Source organism: Rhinopithecus bieti, unplaced genomic scaffold, assembly GCF_001698545.2.
Source record: "Rhinopithecus bieti isolate Rb0 unplaced genomic scaffold, ASM169854v2 scaffold_12859, whole genome shotgun sequence".
NCBI lineage: Eukaryota > Metazoa > Chordata > Mammalia > Primates > Cercopithecidae > Rhinopithecus > Rhinopithecus bieti.
The window spans coordinates 548,049-566,667 of record NW_016807388.1 but is presented as its reverse complement, the minus strand read 5'-3'; the positions used below and the strand labels follow the sequence as shown (position 1 = coordinate 566,667).

Here is an 18,619-nt window from a genome sequence, read left to right as displayed (position 1 = left end):
TGCTGGAGAGGATGTAGAGAAATAGGAACACTCTTACACTGTTGGTGAGAGTGTAAACTAGTTCAACCATTGTGGAAGACAGTGTGGCAATTCCTCAGGGATCTAGAACTAGAAATACCAATTGACCCAGCAATCCCATTACTGGGTATATACCCAAAGGATTATAAATCATGCTACTATAAAGACACATGCACACATATGTTTATTGTGGCACTATTCTCAATAGCAAAGGGTTGGAACCAACCCAAATGTCCATCAATGGTCGACTGGATTAAGAAAATGTGGCACATATACACCATGGAATGCTATGCAGCCATAAAAGGATGAATTCATGTCCTTTGCAGGGACATAGACGAAGCTGGAAACCATCATTCACAGCAAACTATCACAAGGACAGAAAACCAAACACCACATGTTCTCACTCATAGGTGGGAATTGAACAATGAGAACATCTGGACACAGGGTGGGGAACATCATACACTGGGGCCTGTCGGGGGATGGGGGGAGGGGGGAGGGATAGCATTAGGAGATATACCTAATGTAAATGACGAGTTAATGGGTACAGCACACCAACACGGCACATGTATACATATGTAACAAACCTGCACGCTGTGCACATGTACCCTAGAACTTAAAGTATAATAATAATAAATAAACAAATAAACAAACACAGGAGGCGCCAGGTACTGATTCAACATGTCCCTTTGTCGACTTACAAATCCAGGCCTTTACTGTAACCCCCCTTCTAGTAGGGTTGCCGGATAAAACACAGGATGCCCAGTTAAATTTGAAGAGTTTTTCAGTATAAATGTGTCCCAAATATTGTGTTATTTGCTTACATATGCAATTCAAATATAACTCAACATCCTGTTTGTTTGTTTATTTAGAGACAGGGTTTTGCTCTGTCTCCCATGCTGAAGTGCAGTGGTGCAATCTCGGCTCACTGCAGCTTTGATCTTCTGGGCTCAAATGATCCTCCTACTTCAGCCTCCCTAGTACCTGAGACTAGACACATGCCATCATGCCTGGCTAAATTTTTTTAATAGAGATGGGTTTTCATCATGTTGCCCAGCCTGGTCTCAAACTCCTGGGCTCAAGTGATCTACCCGCCTCAGCCTCCCAAAGTGCTGTGCCCGGCCAACATCCTGTATTTTTATATGCTTAATCTGGCAACCTTATCCCCATGTCTGTCTTCCTGAGAGAAGACTCACTGATGGCTGATGGGTGACTACTGCAAGGAGGGGGAAGGTTTCTGCAGGCTACAGGACAGAGGCTTCTATCTGTACCATCTTACTGGAAATGTTATGGGGTGGGTCTAACATGGAAAATGGAATCTATAACCCTAACCTCCCAGGTTTTAGATATTTGACATATGTTTTCAGCAATTCAAAATTCCTTTAAAACACTGTTCAGACCAAACAGTCCACGTGGGCCTTGACCTCTGGCATAAGGTCATTCTACCCATTGCTTAATGGCTGTGTTCCTCTGCATACGACACCCACACTTCAACAATACCTAATTATATACGAAGCCTCAACCACAGTGGGAGGAGAAAAGAGTGAGTACACTGCAGCTTAAGTGAGAGAGACATGTATTTTGGAGAGGAACATCTACAGGTCAACCTTCCTTAGGGGTGGCATCGACCTGGCAGTGATCATGGTGGTATTAGCTCTACAGAGACAAGGGGGCAAGGATATCAACACAAATGGTGGAAGGAGTGGAGGCCACAGAATGAGAATACTAGAGGTGTCATTCATATTTTACTCTAAATTCCTCGTTTTGCCAGAGATACGATGGAGCTATGCTCACAGAAGATAAATGACTCGCCCAAACCCACACTCTTGAATCTAAGTCTACAGATTCCTAGTCCAGGGCTCTTCCTACTAAATCACGTAGGATCCCTTACAGAGGAACACAGAATGTTACTCCTTTTTCATGATTTGAAGGCAACAGCAAACTTGCTTTAAAATTGTGCTTCAAAAAAAAAAAAAGGGAGAGAAGAAAGAAAGAGGCAGGGGAGAAAGAAAGAAAAGAAACAAGAAATCTCCCTTCCCCCCAACTTTTCTACTTTTGAAAACTAAGAAAAACAAACCACTCCAATAATATAAAGACATACTCAAAACCAAGAGGGTAACAAGAGCCTAAAAATTGCTAGTTATGCAGGCACTCTTCTTCACTTGAAGTTAGGCACTAAATATAGAACCAGAGAGCCCTTAAAAGATCTCTAAACTCCTTAACCAATGCAAGTGCCCAATCTCCAAGTTTTCTCCCATTTACCAGGAGGCCCCAGTCTGCAAAGGCCAGGAGAGAAGACAGACTGCTGAGGATGGCAGGAAGTGTTCCCCAGTGAGACTAACCTGAACTGGATAAAATATTGCCTGCAGGGTAGGGAGAGTCTCAGTGAAGAAGTGGTCCCAGACTTCAGCCAGAACCTCAATGCGATTTTCACCTACAAGAGGGCGAGAAGATGGGAAGGGAGAAAGAAAGAAAAGAATTTGTCATTATTTGTAGAAGAGGCCAGAGGACAGTTCCACATAAAATGTCAAGTTGCACATGCTAACAAACTTGCAGCCAGGAGCTATTAAAGCCCAGAGAGCAGAGGTGTGGTACTGCAGGATCTTCATTCCAGGCTAAGACCAACAGAAATTCTCAGGGCAGAAATATATTCCATTTCACAAGGATGCATGCATTGATCTTAGCTCACTGGTCTTACTAATAAGTAATCTAAACTTACCAGTCTTCACTAGTAAGACTCTGAATGGGAGACGCAGCATTAGTTGTGGGGAGGGAAGAGAGCACATTACTTACATTTGATCTACAAGGTGTTACTATAGTAAATGTAGGACTGGGTGGGAAAATCCAATGGAAAATATGCAAATACACCTTTCCATCCTCCAATCCAGAAAAGGGAGCTGACATCTTAAAATCACACAGTAACTGTTATCACATGAATGGTTACAACATTATCCAGCACAATGCTAGTTTACTTACCTATAAGATATCTCATGACCAGACTCTAATACCCCCGCTTTGCAGGCTCAGAGAGGCCAACTAATTGCCCCAAAGTCACACAGCTCAAAGGCAGAGCTGTGATTCCAGAACCCATGCTCTTGGCCAGGCTAATCCGGGAAGATCATGTGCACAGCTATATACTGTTTTGTTTTCTTACTCATTAAGTCACTGGGTTTATTCTGGGTTTCAGCTGTCAATGGAGAGAGGCAGAAAGAGGATCTGGAAACTGTTTTCTCCACCCACTTCTTTACAGTAACTGGGAGGGCAGCATTCTCTGAAAAGGCCCTCTGCAAAACACAGCACCTGACTTCTGATGCTGTCCCTACTTACTCCTAGGATCAGGAAGCCTAAGCTACAGCCAAGTGTCCCTGCTACCCCAGGCTGGAGCACACAGGTCACCCAATACCATCGGAAGGCTGTGTGAGGAACTCTGCACCTCCAGAAAAGACGGGCCCTAGCAGAGAGGAGCCTGCATAGCAGTTGCTGTTTAATGACCTAGATATCAGAGCTGATATTGGTCACTGCCTCAGCTCATCCCAGGCAGAGAAACTGGGTCAGCCAAGATTAGACACTGAGAGACACGTTTGGCAAGACACTGCCAGTTGCACTGAATAAATCTTGAAAGATTCATTTGGCACTGTCTATTAATTTAATGGGCAATAAAAGCAGTGGCTGGGGAGAGAGAATAGAACAAGGGCATGACTAGTAGCCAGCAGGTCCAAAGATGTGCAGATTTTGAAAGGTCAGGGTGAAATTCACAGGGGGAAAATGCAAATCCAGGGCACCCTCAACTTTCCTGTGCAAACCACTGATCACACTTTATTGGAACGGTTTATTCACTTCTTCTCTGTCTTGTCACTGGAATGGGAGTGGGAATGGGGCCCTGCCTGTCTTGCTCATCACTATATTGCTAGTGCTAAGGATGGTGCAGCCACTTCAATAAATCAATCTTTTAAAAGCTTTGCTTGAATGGATGGAAAGTGCCAAGTGTATAGATTTTTGCAGATACTGGGACTGGTGAGTGGAAGGAGGTTACCATTTAACCCAAATATGGGACAGTGTAGAACAGGACTTAATAGTTATCATGAACATTTTCCTTTGCTCCTAGGATAAAGAAAACCTGAATAATATGATCTACACAGCCTGGGAAAATCCATCTCCTCCTTCTGGGTCTTGATCCTCTTCTGTATTCCTGTTGGCCTTTGAGCTCTAATTATCTCTCTTGTAGTCAGCCTTCTCTCTCATGCCACAGGGCCTTTGCATGTGCTGGCCCTCTGCCTTGACTGCTCTTTCTCTCCCTTCTTTACCTAACCTACTTCTGTTGATCTTTCTAGTTGCAGCTTGAACATCACTTCTAGGAGAAAGTCTCTCCCCATTGGTCAAACCACTCTGCTACAGATTGTATTCTTAGTACTTGTCCTGGGTACAGTTTTATACTTGGTGATGATTTGATTCATGTGTGAGCTCCATGAGGGCCTGTAATGCTGTGATGGTTTCTGCGACTCCTGACTCCCCAGCACCTAGCAACGTACTGGCTCATAGTAGATAATCAAATAAACATTTGATTGAAGCAGTCAGTATCCTCTTTCAAACGTAGGCTATGCTGTTTCACTGCAGGGAGGAGGAGGGGGAAGTCTAAAAGGACCATCTCACATACTGCGTCATCCTGGTTCCTAGAACCAAGGTGAACTCCAGCACCTGGATAATGTACCTGAAATGGTAAAAGGTGACTCCAGCTTCTCTGTTGATGTCCCTTATCTTAAGCCTTCTACAACCAAGACAAGCAGAGACCCTCTTGATCTGAAGGAAGGGAAGAAGAGAGAACCTTGCAGGTCAGCACTGGTGCCTACTTACTCCCCCTTTCAGTGCCAAGACAGGATGCTCATTGACACACAAGGTAATTCTGCAACCTAGCAGCAGTAAGACGCCTCCCAAGAACCCAGGTCTAATTGCTGGCTGCAAACTTCAGAGAGTAATAGAGGTTTTGGAAAGTGTTCAGAGAAGAACATCAGACAGACACAGACACACCAACAGGGCAGCCCTGGGGGAGAAAGAGTTAAAGAACACAGGTGTCTTCCCTTCCAGAAACAGCCCATAAGTCAAGGACTTAGCTCTCTGCAAAAATGAAGGGGGTTGGATAGATAGTTCTAGATGACTGTCCTATACATCTGCCCTCTAATGTAATGCAGCAGTTTAGGTCACCAGAAGTATATAGGTAAGTGTCAGAAATTTCCTAAGACTCAAGGTCACTAAGGCTCTAGAAAAGATGAACTTAACATGGCATCTTCTGCTCACAAAAGAGCAACAAGTGGGTATGAACAACCACCTGTCTTTTCTGCAGCAGTAAAGAAGGGGTGTGTATATATAGACATGTAAGTATCTAAGCAGAGATGTCAACAAAGAGGAGTTTGTTCAGTGACTGGACATACCATATTAATTGTTTTCAAACTTTGTTTTATAGCAAGAGAATCCTTTTATCCAAACAAAATTTTTCTTGGAGTTCTAATACATAAAATTAAAAAGTAGAGATGCCTGGTTGAAGATGGCAGAGTCCCTTAAAGGCTCCCCATTCACTGTACAGAAAAGGCTCCAACACCCAGAACTCCGGGACTAGAAGAGACTCAGAGAGAATACCCCAGGCCTGGTGCTCTCAAGCCACGCCAGAGCAGGGGCATAGAATGTGGGATGAACTTTGTTCATCCTGTCTAGCCCCATTTCTGAGTTTTCACTCTGAGTGTATCTATGATGAGGGTTATTTGGGTGAGAGACATTCAACTTCCCCTTTTAAGGGCACTTGAACCTCTGGTTTTATTCAGCATCTTTTTCATAGAGCTGTTTTTCCACATTTCCAGGAGCTTGTAATAACTCCCCAGATAACATACATACAACTTAATGTGACTAGGGACAATGTTTCTTTCCCTTCCCTTTACCAGGCAGTTGTCTTCCACATTTTTGTACTAGCCTGACTCCAAAACACAAAAGAGGGCCGGGCACAGTGGCTCACGCCTGTAATCCCAGAACTTTGGGAGGGCAAGGTGGTGGATCATTTGAGGTCAGGAGTTGAGACCAGCCTGGCCAACAAGGTGAAACCCCTACTGAAAATACAAAAATTAGCCAGGCATGGTGGCAGGTGCCTGTAATCCCAGCTACTCAAGAGGCTGAGGCATGAGAATCGCTTGAACCTGGGAGGTACAGGTTGCAATGAGTCAAGATTGCGCCACTGCACTCCAGCCTGGGCTACAGAAGTGAGACTCTGTCTCAAAAAATAAATAAATAAATAAAATGCAAAAGAGCCACTAAATTCTTAAGCAAGTCACCTAAGAATAAGCCCCTTCCTTTGACACGTGAGAAGATAAAGCAAATGTAGCATGTGCATACAATGGAATATTAGCCTTAAAATAAGAAGGGAATCCTGTCACATACTACAACGTGAATTTGAGGACCTTATGCTGAATGAAACTAAGCCAGTCACAAAAGGACAAATACTGTATGATTCCAATTATAAGATGCCTAGAGTAGTCAAAGCATGGAAACAAAAAATAGGATGGTGGCTGTCGGGGGCTGAGGAAAGGGGGCAACGTTGGGAGTTGTTCAATGGACATGGAGTTTCCATTTTGCAAGATAAAGTTCTAGAGATCTGTTACACAACAATGTGAATATAATTAACACTACTGAACTGTAAAGTACTGCAATTATAAAGAGGGTATATTTTATATTGTGTGGGGTTTTGTTTAACCACAATTTAAAATTTTTTTCTAAAGGCCTTGGGTTACTGGGTATCTATAAGTTTGAAAAAAAAATAGTGTCATCGATGTATTCAAGGGAAGAATGGTTACAGGTTCAGTCAACTCTCAAATGTGCAAAGGTTAATTTCTAACCTCTATTCTTCCCAAGGCTTGGTAAGCATTTACCGTATGCCGGACCTCAGAACTTTACAGCGTCAGTTTCTCCTTTTCCTCCCTACTTTGTCTTTCTAGGAGCCCCTTTCCTGGACACACTAGTGTCTCTCCCAGGGAATGGGGAGAAACAAAAGGATGATGACATGACACCTAATAAGTCTGGGCCTGGAACTAAGTTTGATCTATGGGTCATTAGGCTGGAGCAGAAAACAAAAAAAGAAAGGGTCTGGTATGCACACCTGCTGTGTGCCAGGTATGGTGCTACGCCACTCATGTGCCTTATGTTCCCTACAACCCCTCACCCCAATTTGTCACTTCAAAAATGATAAAAGCTGAGACTTGGAGAAACCAGTAACTAACCAAAAGTCACCCAAGAAGTAGGTGGCAAGCTAAGATCAAGTCCCACTTTGGTGGGAGCTAAAAGTAGCCCTTGGTAGAGTCATGGGGTTGACCAATTCTTGCCTTTGGAACCTGTTTCCATCTCCATTCAGTTCCTTTCTCTCCTGTCAGTTGGACTTTAAAATCTAAGATCAGGAAATTTCCCTTTGTCTATCAAATCATACCCTATTGAGTGAGTACCTGCTTAGCCTAATGTCCCCCAAATGGACAGGACTACTCTATGACTCCCCAGAAATATTACAAAGGTCTGTAGGAAATAGCTTGGGGCAGACCAGAAGAAATAGCATGGAGGATTCACAGAGTAACTTATTCCTTCAAAAGACACCCTTAGCCTGCATCCCGTTAAACAAACAAACAAACAAACAAAAAAATCCTGAACAAGGTCTCCAAGGAAACCACCCCATCCCACTACATTTTTCTGAAACACAGTTCTGACTTGCAATGCTGTGAGCAGCTGACTCAAATGAAAGTGCTGCCGCCTAGGTAGGGAGGACATAGGGTGAATCACTCGCTTGGAGTCTGTCACTTCTGGACAGAAGCATCTCAGCTGTTCAGACATCAAAGGCTGAGTCACAGAGGCCCCAAACTACCAGGGCTGTCTTGTACTTGCCTTCACACAGCTTGATCTTCTCCTCCACAAAGAACAGTCCTTTTGCAAGAAGCTGGTTCTGCCAAAAGAGAACAAAGAACATAAGAATTTGGGCAACTCTAGAGCGTGAGTGATGAACCCTCTTCCACTTCCAGTGGGCAAGGGCACAGAGTTCTAGGCACTTGTGTTCTAGCCATGCCTCCGAGTTTAAGAAGCCTTTTTTCCTCTTGGAAGGCCAAGGCTTCAGGAGAAGACAGTAAGACTTCTCATAGCAAAAGAGTGAGTGAGATAAGAGGCAAACCCAACCGCCACCCTCATCCCTCAGACCAGGAAAGAGGCGTGACACAGCTTGGATGAATTTGCTATTGTTGACACCCAGTGACCTAGAGGCCCTTAGTAATCTAAACTCACAAAAGGGAGCACTGAGGCAATGGGAAACTATGCAGAAATAACATATTAAAAAAACATAAATTTAGGGCTTCTCACACTAGCATGAAAGAGACTGCATGCAAAATCTAAAGCAGCAGTGAATATGCATCTGTCGATGAATGTGCACATGGGAAATTGTGGAAAGAGAAAAGTAAAGTCTTCTTGCAACTGCAACTAACAATTGTTGAGTGTCCTGTCTACATCATAAGCTTTATATCCTTCATCTCATTTAATTCAGTCCCATCAAGTTGGTGCTACTGTCCTCACTTTACTGATGGTCAGTGAAGAGACTTGCTCAAGGGAGACAGACTTGGTCTTCTTGAGTCTGTAAGCCATGTTCTTTCCACTCCACTTCACTGCCTTCCAGCAAGTCTTCCCACCCAGACCCCTTTCTTCCCTTGAAAGGCTACAGCTGGCCACCTAAGACATGGAGCAGCCTCTCTGCAAGTCACAGAAGCTCAGAGATCAATGACGGGCTGGTGTCTTTACACTCGTGTCACATTATTAGATTAACAAGGCCTATGATTATGGGAGAGGCAGCTGCAAAGGTGATAATGTGTCTTACCAAAGGACCTAATGCATTCTTTAGCCTTCTCCTTTATAAAACCCTAGACCCTATTGCAATGATAAAAGAAGCATATGCAGCAGAGTGGAAAGAACTTGGGCATCAGTTCAAGTTCCAGTCAGCTACATTCTAGCTGTGGGATTTTGTATTTAATTTCCCTGAGTCCCAAGCTCTTCCTCTGTAAAATGGCATACTAGCAATACCATAACATTCTTCATTATAATCATTATAAACACATTAATCATTATAAACATGATTAATCACTATAAGCACATACACACAGTATTTTATGTCCTTAGTAATCAGCATTGGTGGTAACCAATAGTAATAGTAATAACTGCTATCTCAGCCCAACTTCCCAAAAGGAGTGGGAGGCCGAGAGTCAGTAGTGAATGGGCCTTTATAAAATGTACTAATAGAACATTTTATCAAAGGTACTATCCCATTTCTGTGATGGATACACATTAAGCAAATTCACACTCCTATTAGGATTTACAAAATACGACCTAATTTGAGAAAGTAACTGGTCACCATGTAGTTCTTTTTTTTTTTGAGACGGAGTCTTGATCTGTCACCCAGGCTGAAATGTAGTGGTGGGATCTTGGCTCACTACAACCTCTGCCTCCCAGGTTCATGCAATTCTCCCACCTCAGCCTCCCATGTAGATGGGATTACAGGCACCAACTACCATGCTCAGCTAATTTTTGTACTTTTTTAGTAGAGACGGGGTTTCACCATTTTGGCTGGGCTGGTCTCGAACTTCTGACCTCAAGTGATCTGCCCACCTCTGCCTCCCAAAGTGTTGGGATTACAGGCGTGAGCCACCACAACCAGCCACCATGTAGTTTCAAGATGGCAGATAGAATACCAAATCAAAATTACAGTGACACCATATAGGAATACACCAACTTTGTTAAAGAAGAAAAAAAAAAGCAATTCCTTCACAAAGAGCTGTGAAACACACAGGCAGTAAAGACAAAGCCCTAACCTGTTCTTTAGCTTCCAGCCGAGTTCATGAATCCCAGCTGGGTCATGGCAAGACTTTCTGGGTCAGAAAGCAAGAAAATACCCCAGCACCAAATTGACATCTTGTGACAGCTGAGCGGGACATGAGTGGTCTATGGAGGTATGTTCAGATGGCAACCACTCCACCTGAATACTTCTGAGCACAAATCTCAATTGTGCCCTGCAGTCTCCGCCTGGCTGGTCCCTTACACCTAGTCCAGGCAAGGTTCTCAGAACGTCCCCTTAGCATTCTGTGCACGAGCTCCTGAATGCCATTCTTCTCAGTACCTCTAGTGTCAACACTGATGTCCCAGGCTTCTATTAAAACAACTTTCTTAACCCTCCCTAATTTCACATTTCTGAAATCCACCTATAGAGGTAATAAAGATCGCCTCTGTGATGCAATTTTCATCATGTTGTTCTATCGCTATAATTATCTACATGGGGGGAGGATAGGGGGAACTGAGGCATGGACAGAAATAAAAACCTAGTCCAGGTGATAGTATGAGTTAACAGAAATTAATTCAAACCATTCATCTGTTAGAATTTTAGGTCCTTAGGAGTGAGGGCATGTCTTATTTTAGTTAATATCCTTGGCTCCTGGTATAGTACCTAGAACATAGTAGGTACCTAATAAATATTTACTGAATATATATACTGACTATTTTAGTGATAAAATCATTTTTTATTTTAAGAAGCCAAGATAAAAGACAGAATATTTTAAGAAGAATAAGTGCTATAGGGTCCCTAAGTTTGTTGCCATTTTCTTCATTTGAATTAGAAAATCATTGGAAAATTACATTGTCCATATCTTATGGAATAAACCTTAAAACATGGCCTGGATTTTCCTTTCTTCTCCTTTCAAGGTCTTCTCCCTTCAAGGAGCCATTAGGAAAAAAAATCTTTTTTATATATTTTCAAGGAAAAGTAATTATTCCTATATTATGGAGAAATGATAAAGAAAATACTCCTTTAAAACTTCTCACAATACACAGCATGGAAATTCTATAGCTTAGACCAAAATAAGAGAAACACAAACTTGAGGTTAGAAGGGGTCTTAAGAATCATATAGACATTCTCTCCTCTCCCCAGTCCTATGGTCAAAACCAATTGGTCACACACATTTTGATGATATTTAGTGGATCCATTTCCATTTTCCAGGAGGCTACAGTACCTTTCAAAGGTATCTTGAAAATCCTTATATAACTCCCTGCTCCCAGGAGTCTGTAGATTTTGCTCTTACCTTATAGTTGTATAAACTGAGGCTAGAAGTAGGGTCTCCCTCTCCACAATTCCAGTAAAAGACATGAGAGTGAGGCTCAGTCTCTCTACTACTCATGTTTTATTCAGCACACACTATCAGAGTAAGGACCTTTTGAGTTAGCCAAGCCCCAGGCCCCTCTTCACTGGGGAACCACTGCCATCCACCCAGTGGAGGTGTGCCCATTCATTTATGCTCCAACATCCGAGCCACAGCTGCATCTTCCAGCTTTGCTAATGGGTCTCAAACTGAACCCCAAATCTCCTCTCTAGAGAATTTGGCCCCAAAGGGTCTTGCATTCTTAAGGGCCTTGTACTCTGAAGGCCTCCACTTGCGGTTGGGTGCTCTGCAGTTGCCATCTTTGATTCTTAGTATTTTTATCTTTGAATTTGTGTTTTATAAGTGAACATGCACTGGCATCTAAAGCCTCAGCTCACTCATGGCCCTGCCTCCTCACCACCTCCCCAGGAGGGATTTTCAGGCACCTACACCTCACCCCTGGTGCCTAGGCTCCATCACCAGTGTCACCCTACTCCCAAGGTGCTGACAAAGTCATGTTGATGGAGGCCTCTGCACCAGTACAGGGAGAGTCAGGACTGGGCATGTGCCCTGCAATGTCTTGGGGAGAGGCATAGTTCCAGCCATCCTGCACTCCCTGGACTGGCAGTGCTGCAGTGCAATTGCTGCTGACTCAATGGGGACCTCTCACCCACCCTCCATCTAGGTACCAAGAGTGCCCAGTGCAGACGTGCAATCTCCTGGGGACCGCTGCCCACTATAAGCTGCAGTGGCAGGCCCGTGGGAAGGGGAGATTGGCATCCCTACACCAGTCTGGTTAGTAGAGTTATTTTAGAAGAAGCCAGGGACACCAGTGTTGACATTAGAGGTAGTGAGAAGAAGGGCATTCAGGAGTCCTTGCACAGAATGCTGAGTACCCACATGTTCCTTCTGGACTGGCCTCTGCAAATTATGAAGCTCACCCTGTCACTTCACCTAAAGATATGCCAACTTAACATCTGTGGGGCTTAAGCCTGCTCAAATGGGTTGAAGGTGGGGCGAAACCCAGCCTTGGCTCAGGCAGCCATCTTGCATTGTGTGTTCTTCCTAAGTGTCCAGTCTTCCTGGACCTCACCTCACAGTATTCCCATCCCCTGACGAATGCCTGACTACAGAAGTTTCTGAACGTTTGCTGGCTGCTGAGCTGTAGTGACGGAGCTGTATGGTAACAGAGCTGGAGAAGGCCCAAGTTTCTCTTGTCCCACTCCTTGCCTGATGGCACCAACCCCACCACCTCCCCAGGCGGAAAACTAAGCCAAAAACGGTTACTAAATAGTAACCACCCAGGAAGCAACTTGGGACTTGGAACTGGGCCCATTGTTACCTAATGCATCCTCTCCCCACCCCATACATGAACTTGGACACAGTCAAGTCGCACTCTTATGAAGTGGCAGAGGAGATGGAAGTGAAAAGAAAACAGCTGACATATCTATTTTCCTAAGACATATAAAACGGGCTGCAAACAGAAAAATGAGGCTTAGCTAGGAAAAATGTAAACAAGATGTTTGGGGAAAGGCATCTAAAACCACCAGTCTTCAATGGACAGGATAAGACCCGGCTCCTCCCGGGTCATCGCAGAGCGAGTTGGAGGAATGGGCAGAACAGAGCAGAGGGTGGCCGTGGGTGGTGTGGGGCTACCGACGATGCATGCCTCTTGCCAACCAGGCACCTTCCCAACCCGGTGGGAGGGACCCAGATGAGATGGGTCACCAGGGAGAACCCCATCTTCCCAGCAGGAAGAACTTTCCACGGAGACCAGGAAGCAGGAATTCTGTAAATGCTAAGGCTGCTAGCTACCGTCCCTTTTAATGTTTTAGGGGTGATGATAATGGCAGTAAGAATGCCAGTGGAGTCAGTTATTGGTTTTTACTCAGTATCAGACACTGTCTTATGGTCTTTTGCTGCCTTCTCACATTTTACTTTCACCACAACCTATCCACTTTTTACAAATAAAGAATTTGAGGCTCAAAGAAGCAACTAGCAAATGTGAGACCAGACTTTGCACCAAGGTTGGTCTGCATCCAAAGCCCAAATCTTCCCCCTATTATATTCTTCTGGTTTACTTAGCAATAGTAATAAAAATACTGATACAAATACTTATCACTTGTTGACTGCTCACTATGTAACCAGACACTTTTTATACGTCACCTCACTTAGCAACCACATCAACCATATGAAGTAGGTCCCATGATTCCACCTGGATTACTATTAAGAGAACTGATGATCAGAGAGGTTAAGTAACAAGGCTGAGGGCACACAGCTAGTCAGTGTTCTAACAAGGATTAGAACCCAGATCTACTGGTAGAAGGGTTGGTGCTTTTAGACATCATGCTTTCCTGCCTTAGAGAGGTTTCTTATGTCCTTGCCCAGAGAAGAAAGCAGATGGGATCCATTACAGATTCAGATACTGGGGCAGTTGGCTTGGCAATCTCAGGCCATGTAACTGGGTTCTGCCACAGGGCCTCCACCCAGCTGGGCCTTCCTCTCGACTATCCACATTCAACATCTAGCAAGGGGAGTGCCTGGCACTCGAGTGGATTCCATTCCCAAATGAGATATTCTTTCTTACCCCAGAGGGAAAGCAGCTGTGTTGCTCTGCCTTCCCAGAACCTGTGTTAACCAGTTTCACCCCAGACATTTGCTTCCGGAGATATCAATGTCTTGGAAGTTTCCCGTTGTTGGCATAAACCCAGGGCTGGAAATCATAGGCCACTTCCAGTTTTTTTTTTCTCTATGACTTTGAAAAGCCAGCCATCACCTCTAATGATGTGTACATCTCCTGTGAACCTGGATGCCTTCCTAGATAAACAACAAAGCCTTACAAACACAACTTACTCCCAGGCCCAGAGAATTCCTAATAAGCCAATGTTGGTGTGTGTGAGTGTGATGAGACTCACGAGAAGTCCCCAAATGGAGACTGAAGAAGTGGAAACGCGGTGCTAATACTAATTCTTCATTTAGCACCGTTTCAGCCATAATTCAAGGGTGAATTGGAGCTTTCAAAAGGTTATGTTTATAAGGAAGAAGGAAGACAGTCCATGTCTGATTTGCTGAACACTCAAAACAAAAACAACAACAAATAAAGTAAACCTGGAACTCCTCCTGCCTGGGTTTTTGGGATTTTTTCCTGGGGATTCCTTGAGGGCATTTAAATATAATCCAAGAGATTTTTCTTCTGTGGCCAGATGACCTGGGCTGGGTCTTCGCACCACCATTTACTAGCTGTATGTATTTGTATCTTAGACAAATAACCCCCATCTCTGAGTCTCAGTGGCAGCATCTGTAAAAGGGGCATACATAATAACAGAACCATCCTCATCAGTCATCAGGAGGAATAAATGAGTTAGCCCAGGAGAAATGCTGAAAGCACTGCCAGACTTGAGCATGCCTCACAATCACGTAGGACTCAGCAAAACGCAGATTGTGGCTGGGTGCGGTGGCTCACACCTGTAATCCCAGCACTTCGGGAGGCCGAGGCAGGTGGATCACCTGAAGTCAGGAGTTCGAGACCAGCCTGACCAATATGATGAAACCCTGTCACTACTAAAATTACAAAAATTAGCCGGGCATGGTGGGGTGTCCCTATAATCCCAACTACTCGGGAGGCTAAGGCAGAAGAATTGCTTGAACCTGGGAGGCAGAGATTGCACTGAGCTGAGATCGTGCCATTGTACTCCAGCCTGGGTGACAAGAGTAAGACTTTGTCTTAAAAAAAAAAAAACAGATTGCTTGGGCCCCAACCCCAGAGTTTCTGATTCAGTTAGAATTTGCTTCTCTAACAGATTCCCAGCTGATACTGAAGCCCCTGGTTCGGGGACCATACTTTGAGAATCTTCAGCTTGGAGCAATGGCCAGCATGTACGTGCTTGAAAATATTAGCTGTCATTACCATTATCATTCATTCTGTTCTCCTTATAGCTCTTAAAGAGCCTCAGAGAAAGTCACCTTATTGCTTTCCTTATTGAACAAAAATTTCCCGACACTTCCAACTCAGTTTCTACTTCTCATGCCCACTGAATCACCGAGTGTTTCCACTATTTTAATACCACATTGTTTCCAGCATCTGCTCCTACCTTTTATGCCTCCCCCATCTATGCCCTAAGCCTGGCTCCTGCCATTCCTTTCTCATCTACAATGAATCACCAAATTGCATACATAGTGAGTTCCTGCAAATACATACTCATGTAGAATACCACACTTCCATGATTTAGGAGGAATTCTGTCCCCATAGAGCTTGAAAGGATTGTGAAATCCCTAATTACACCTCATCTTCAGAGCTCATTTTTGGGTGATATATTTTCAGCCTTTGGTACCTATGTGCTCCTTTCTTCCACAACTGATGTGCAATAACCTGAGTCCAATGAGGATAAAGATTTGCCACTTCTGCAAGCCTACTGATTTCCATCTTTATCTCAATTATATTAAGACCTGTGGTCATCAATTTTAAGATCCATTTTTTCCGGATAAACTCATAAATTATGATAAAAGTACAATCAAAATACTTAACTAATTGCACAAAATTCAAATAATTGCTAAGGAGATTAAAAAAGGCAAAGCTGGCCGGGCGCGGTGGCTCAAGCCTGTTAGATCTAGCACTTTGGGAGGCCCGAGACGGGTGGATCACGAAGGTCAGGAGATCGAGACCATCCTGGCTAAGGTTAAACACGGTGCAACCCCGTCTCTACTAAAAAAATACAAAAAAAAACTAGCGTGAGGGTGGCGTGCGCCTGTAGTCCCAGGCTACTCGGGAGGCCAAGGCAGGTAGAATGGTGAGGAACCCCGAGGAGGTGGAATGCTGCAGTGAGCTGAGAGGGCTGGGCCACTGGCACTCCAGGCTGGGTGACAGAGCGAGATCTCCGTCTTAAAAATAAAAAAAAAAAAAAAAAAAAAAAATCGGCAAAGCTGCTGAAAAGTGACCTCTGGCAGGCAGCGAGCCCCACAGTGAGTAGCCCAAGACACCCAGGGATGCTTCTCGAAGCCCCCAGTCTGGCTCCACCTCATTCTCGCCCCTCACGGTGGCCAATGGGAGCTTCTAGGCCACCCCAAAGCTTACAGATTCCACAATGCTGTTCTTCTCTAAGTACTGGCCAAATTAAAAAAAAAAAAAAAAAATGCAACCTCTAATGACCTCTCACCTAAAAACGTAACTTCTCCTCTGTCTTCTCACCAGATCCTCGTTCCATTTGTTCAAAGCCCCCCTGGGTGGATAGGCCCCAATTTTACCTTTAGAGAAGAGTGTATGTGGAATTCCTTTTACCACTCTCTGTTCACCCAATTAGCTCTTTTTCCATTTTGGGAGTCCTGCTTGTTAGAGAAGCCTGTCCAGCTGATCAAAGAACAGTTGAAACTTCTGTCTCCTCCTCAATTTGGATTTAGAAATCACAAAAGTTACCTTCACCACTCTTGATCTTCTCTCCATCCAGCTTGCCATGAATCCTCAGAGGTCCTATCTTTGTTCCCACAAAGTATAATTGCTTTTTCTGGGCCTGATTTAAAGTCTTTGCCATCCATTCAGGTCTTCAGTTAATGCTACACTCCTTCAGCTCTCTGCCATATGCTGTAAACTCTAGGGAAAACTGACCTCCTGGGACTCTTGCAGATATTAGCAGCAAATGGAAAAATAAATATATATGCATACATGCGCACACACAAATGTATCTCAAACATTACCAAGTATCCATGACCTACTGACAACTGTGGTAGCTAAGTTTCCTCTCTTCCTAGTATTAACCCATTCAAAGCCACCGACTCTAGCCTGAGTTTCTGTTATCAAGTAAAACACCAGTTCCAACAAAAGGAATTGAACTTTCTGGGCTTGGGGGAAAAGCTTATAACACATGCAACAAAGCCAGTAGATACAGAATGGCAGAAAGTATAATCTGCAAACACGCCCATGCTCTGAACCACCAAGATACCTAATTAGGTAAATAGGAAAATCCAGAATGTTTCATATCATCAGTTTCAAAAATTACAAGAAACCAATTATCCCTCAGAGCTGTCACTAGTATATAGCGTTTCTCTTGGAAACCCCAATTTTCCTTCCGGGCACCATTCAAAACAGAGGGAAAGGAAAAAAAGTCTATACTGGAAATGTCAGAGACTTTTCCAGACAGTGCCTTATGGATGTCTCTCTGGGCTTCCGCAGATCACACAGCTTGTCTTCTCTGTGTGCAGGCATGAGATAAGCACAGTTTTCCTACATGATTTCTCTTGGCCTCACCCGGGGTCATTTTCATTATTTCCCACTCAGGAAAGTGGGACATGTGTTAAGACTCACAGAATGTAAAATAAGAATGTTCGCTTTCGAAAGCAGAGCCACAGAAAAGGCTGTCCGAGTGGCAAGCTCGGAGTTGGGGGTCAGGGTGAGGAGACAGACTTGACTGCTGAATGCAGATGCCTGGGCATGGCCATCTGAGCCTCTGCAGTGCAGAGCCCAGCACCCAGGAAGCCCATCTTTCGCCTCTCCCAACAGCCAGAGCCATGGTTTTGGTGACTTTCCTGTCCACCCCTGGGTTCCATTCCTCATCTGTCCTCAGGCCTTCCTTCTGCCCCTTTACTGGAGGAACACACTTTCTGGCATTCCTCCTGATTTTCCCTCCTGAAATGACATCTGACAGTCGAACGTGAAGGCTAAGTTTGCCTCTACAAGCCTTCCCTCTGGGACGTGCCTCCTTATATGGAGATTTCTTCTGTAAAGTGAATGGTTTGAAACCAGCCCATTTTTAAGCAATACCTGCTAATGGGCTTTCCAAATCTGAGTCTCTCTTGAACCACCTGCATGACTAGGGCCAGAGCCAGGGCCACCTACATGATTATTCTTTGCATACTATTTTTCTTATATCAATCCACTTTTTAAACATATAAATATGTTTAAAATAGAAACCATAGCGACATCATTTACACTAAGTGAAATGGAACTCAATGATCAACTCAATGCCAACAAAATAATGTTAAGAAATCCTAACTAGTCAGTGTCCCTAGCTGAAGACACTAAGTTCGAGGACTTCTCCTCCTTCTTCAAACAAGGGAGATTACGAAGTCCTGGAGGAGGGGAGAGGACACCATGGTGCCACTCAAGATCCTCTCTAGCACAATGCCAAGGGTGAAAGGAAAATAAAAGAGGAGAGCAGTTTCTAACCACAAGGCCTAATGTTATTTAATGTCATTGCACGCATCACCTAAAATCATTTCAGTGATCTGTGGCAGAAAATCCCTCCCTGTCTCCCAAGAAGGTTTACTGAGTATCTACTATGTTCCAGGAACTTTGCAGGGAGTGGAGAAAAAAAAAAGAGAGAGAGAGAGAGAGAGAGAGAGAGAGAGAGAGAGAGAGAGAGAGAGAAGGGAAGGAGGGAAGGAAGGAAGGGAGGAAGGGAGGAAGGAAAGGAAGGGAAGGGAGGGAGGGA

At 44.1% G+C, this 18,619-nt stretch overlaps 1 protein-coding gene across 8 annotated transcripts in view; it reads right to left on the bottom strand.

The window, feature by feature from the left end:
* PRR5L (proline rich 5 like) overlaps nt 1–18,619 on the bottom strand; it is a 97,422-nt gene that overhangs the window by 30,881 nt on the left and 47,922 nt on the right. For all 8 annotated transcript variants that reach the window (XR_001887268.1, XM_017881633.1, XM_017881638.1 and 5 more), the window contains 2 exons: nt 7,921–7,978; nt 2,358–2,449 (listed from right to left, as the gene is read on the bottom strand). Coding sequence is in view for 7 of the 8 variants with exons in the window: in XM_017881633.1 (XP_017737122.1) it covers nt 2,358–2,449; nt 7,921–7,978 (150 nt within the window). In the remaining variant the exon portion in view is untranslated. The remainder of the gene's footprint in view (nt 1–2,357; nt 2,450–7,920; nt 7,979–18,619) is intronic.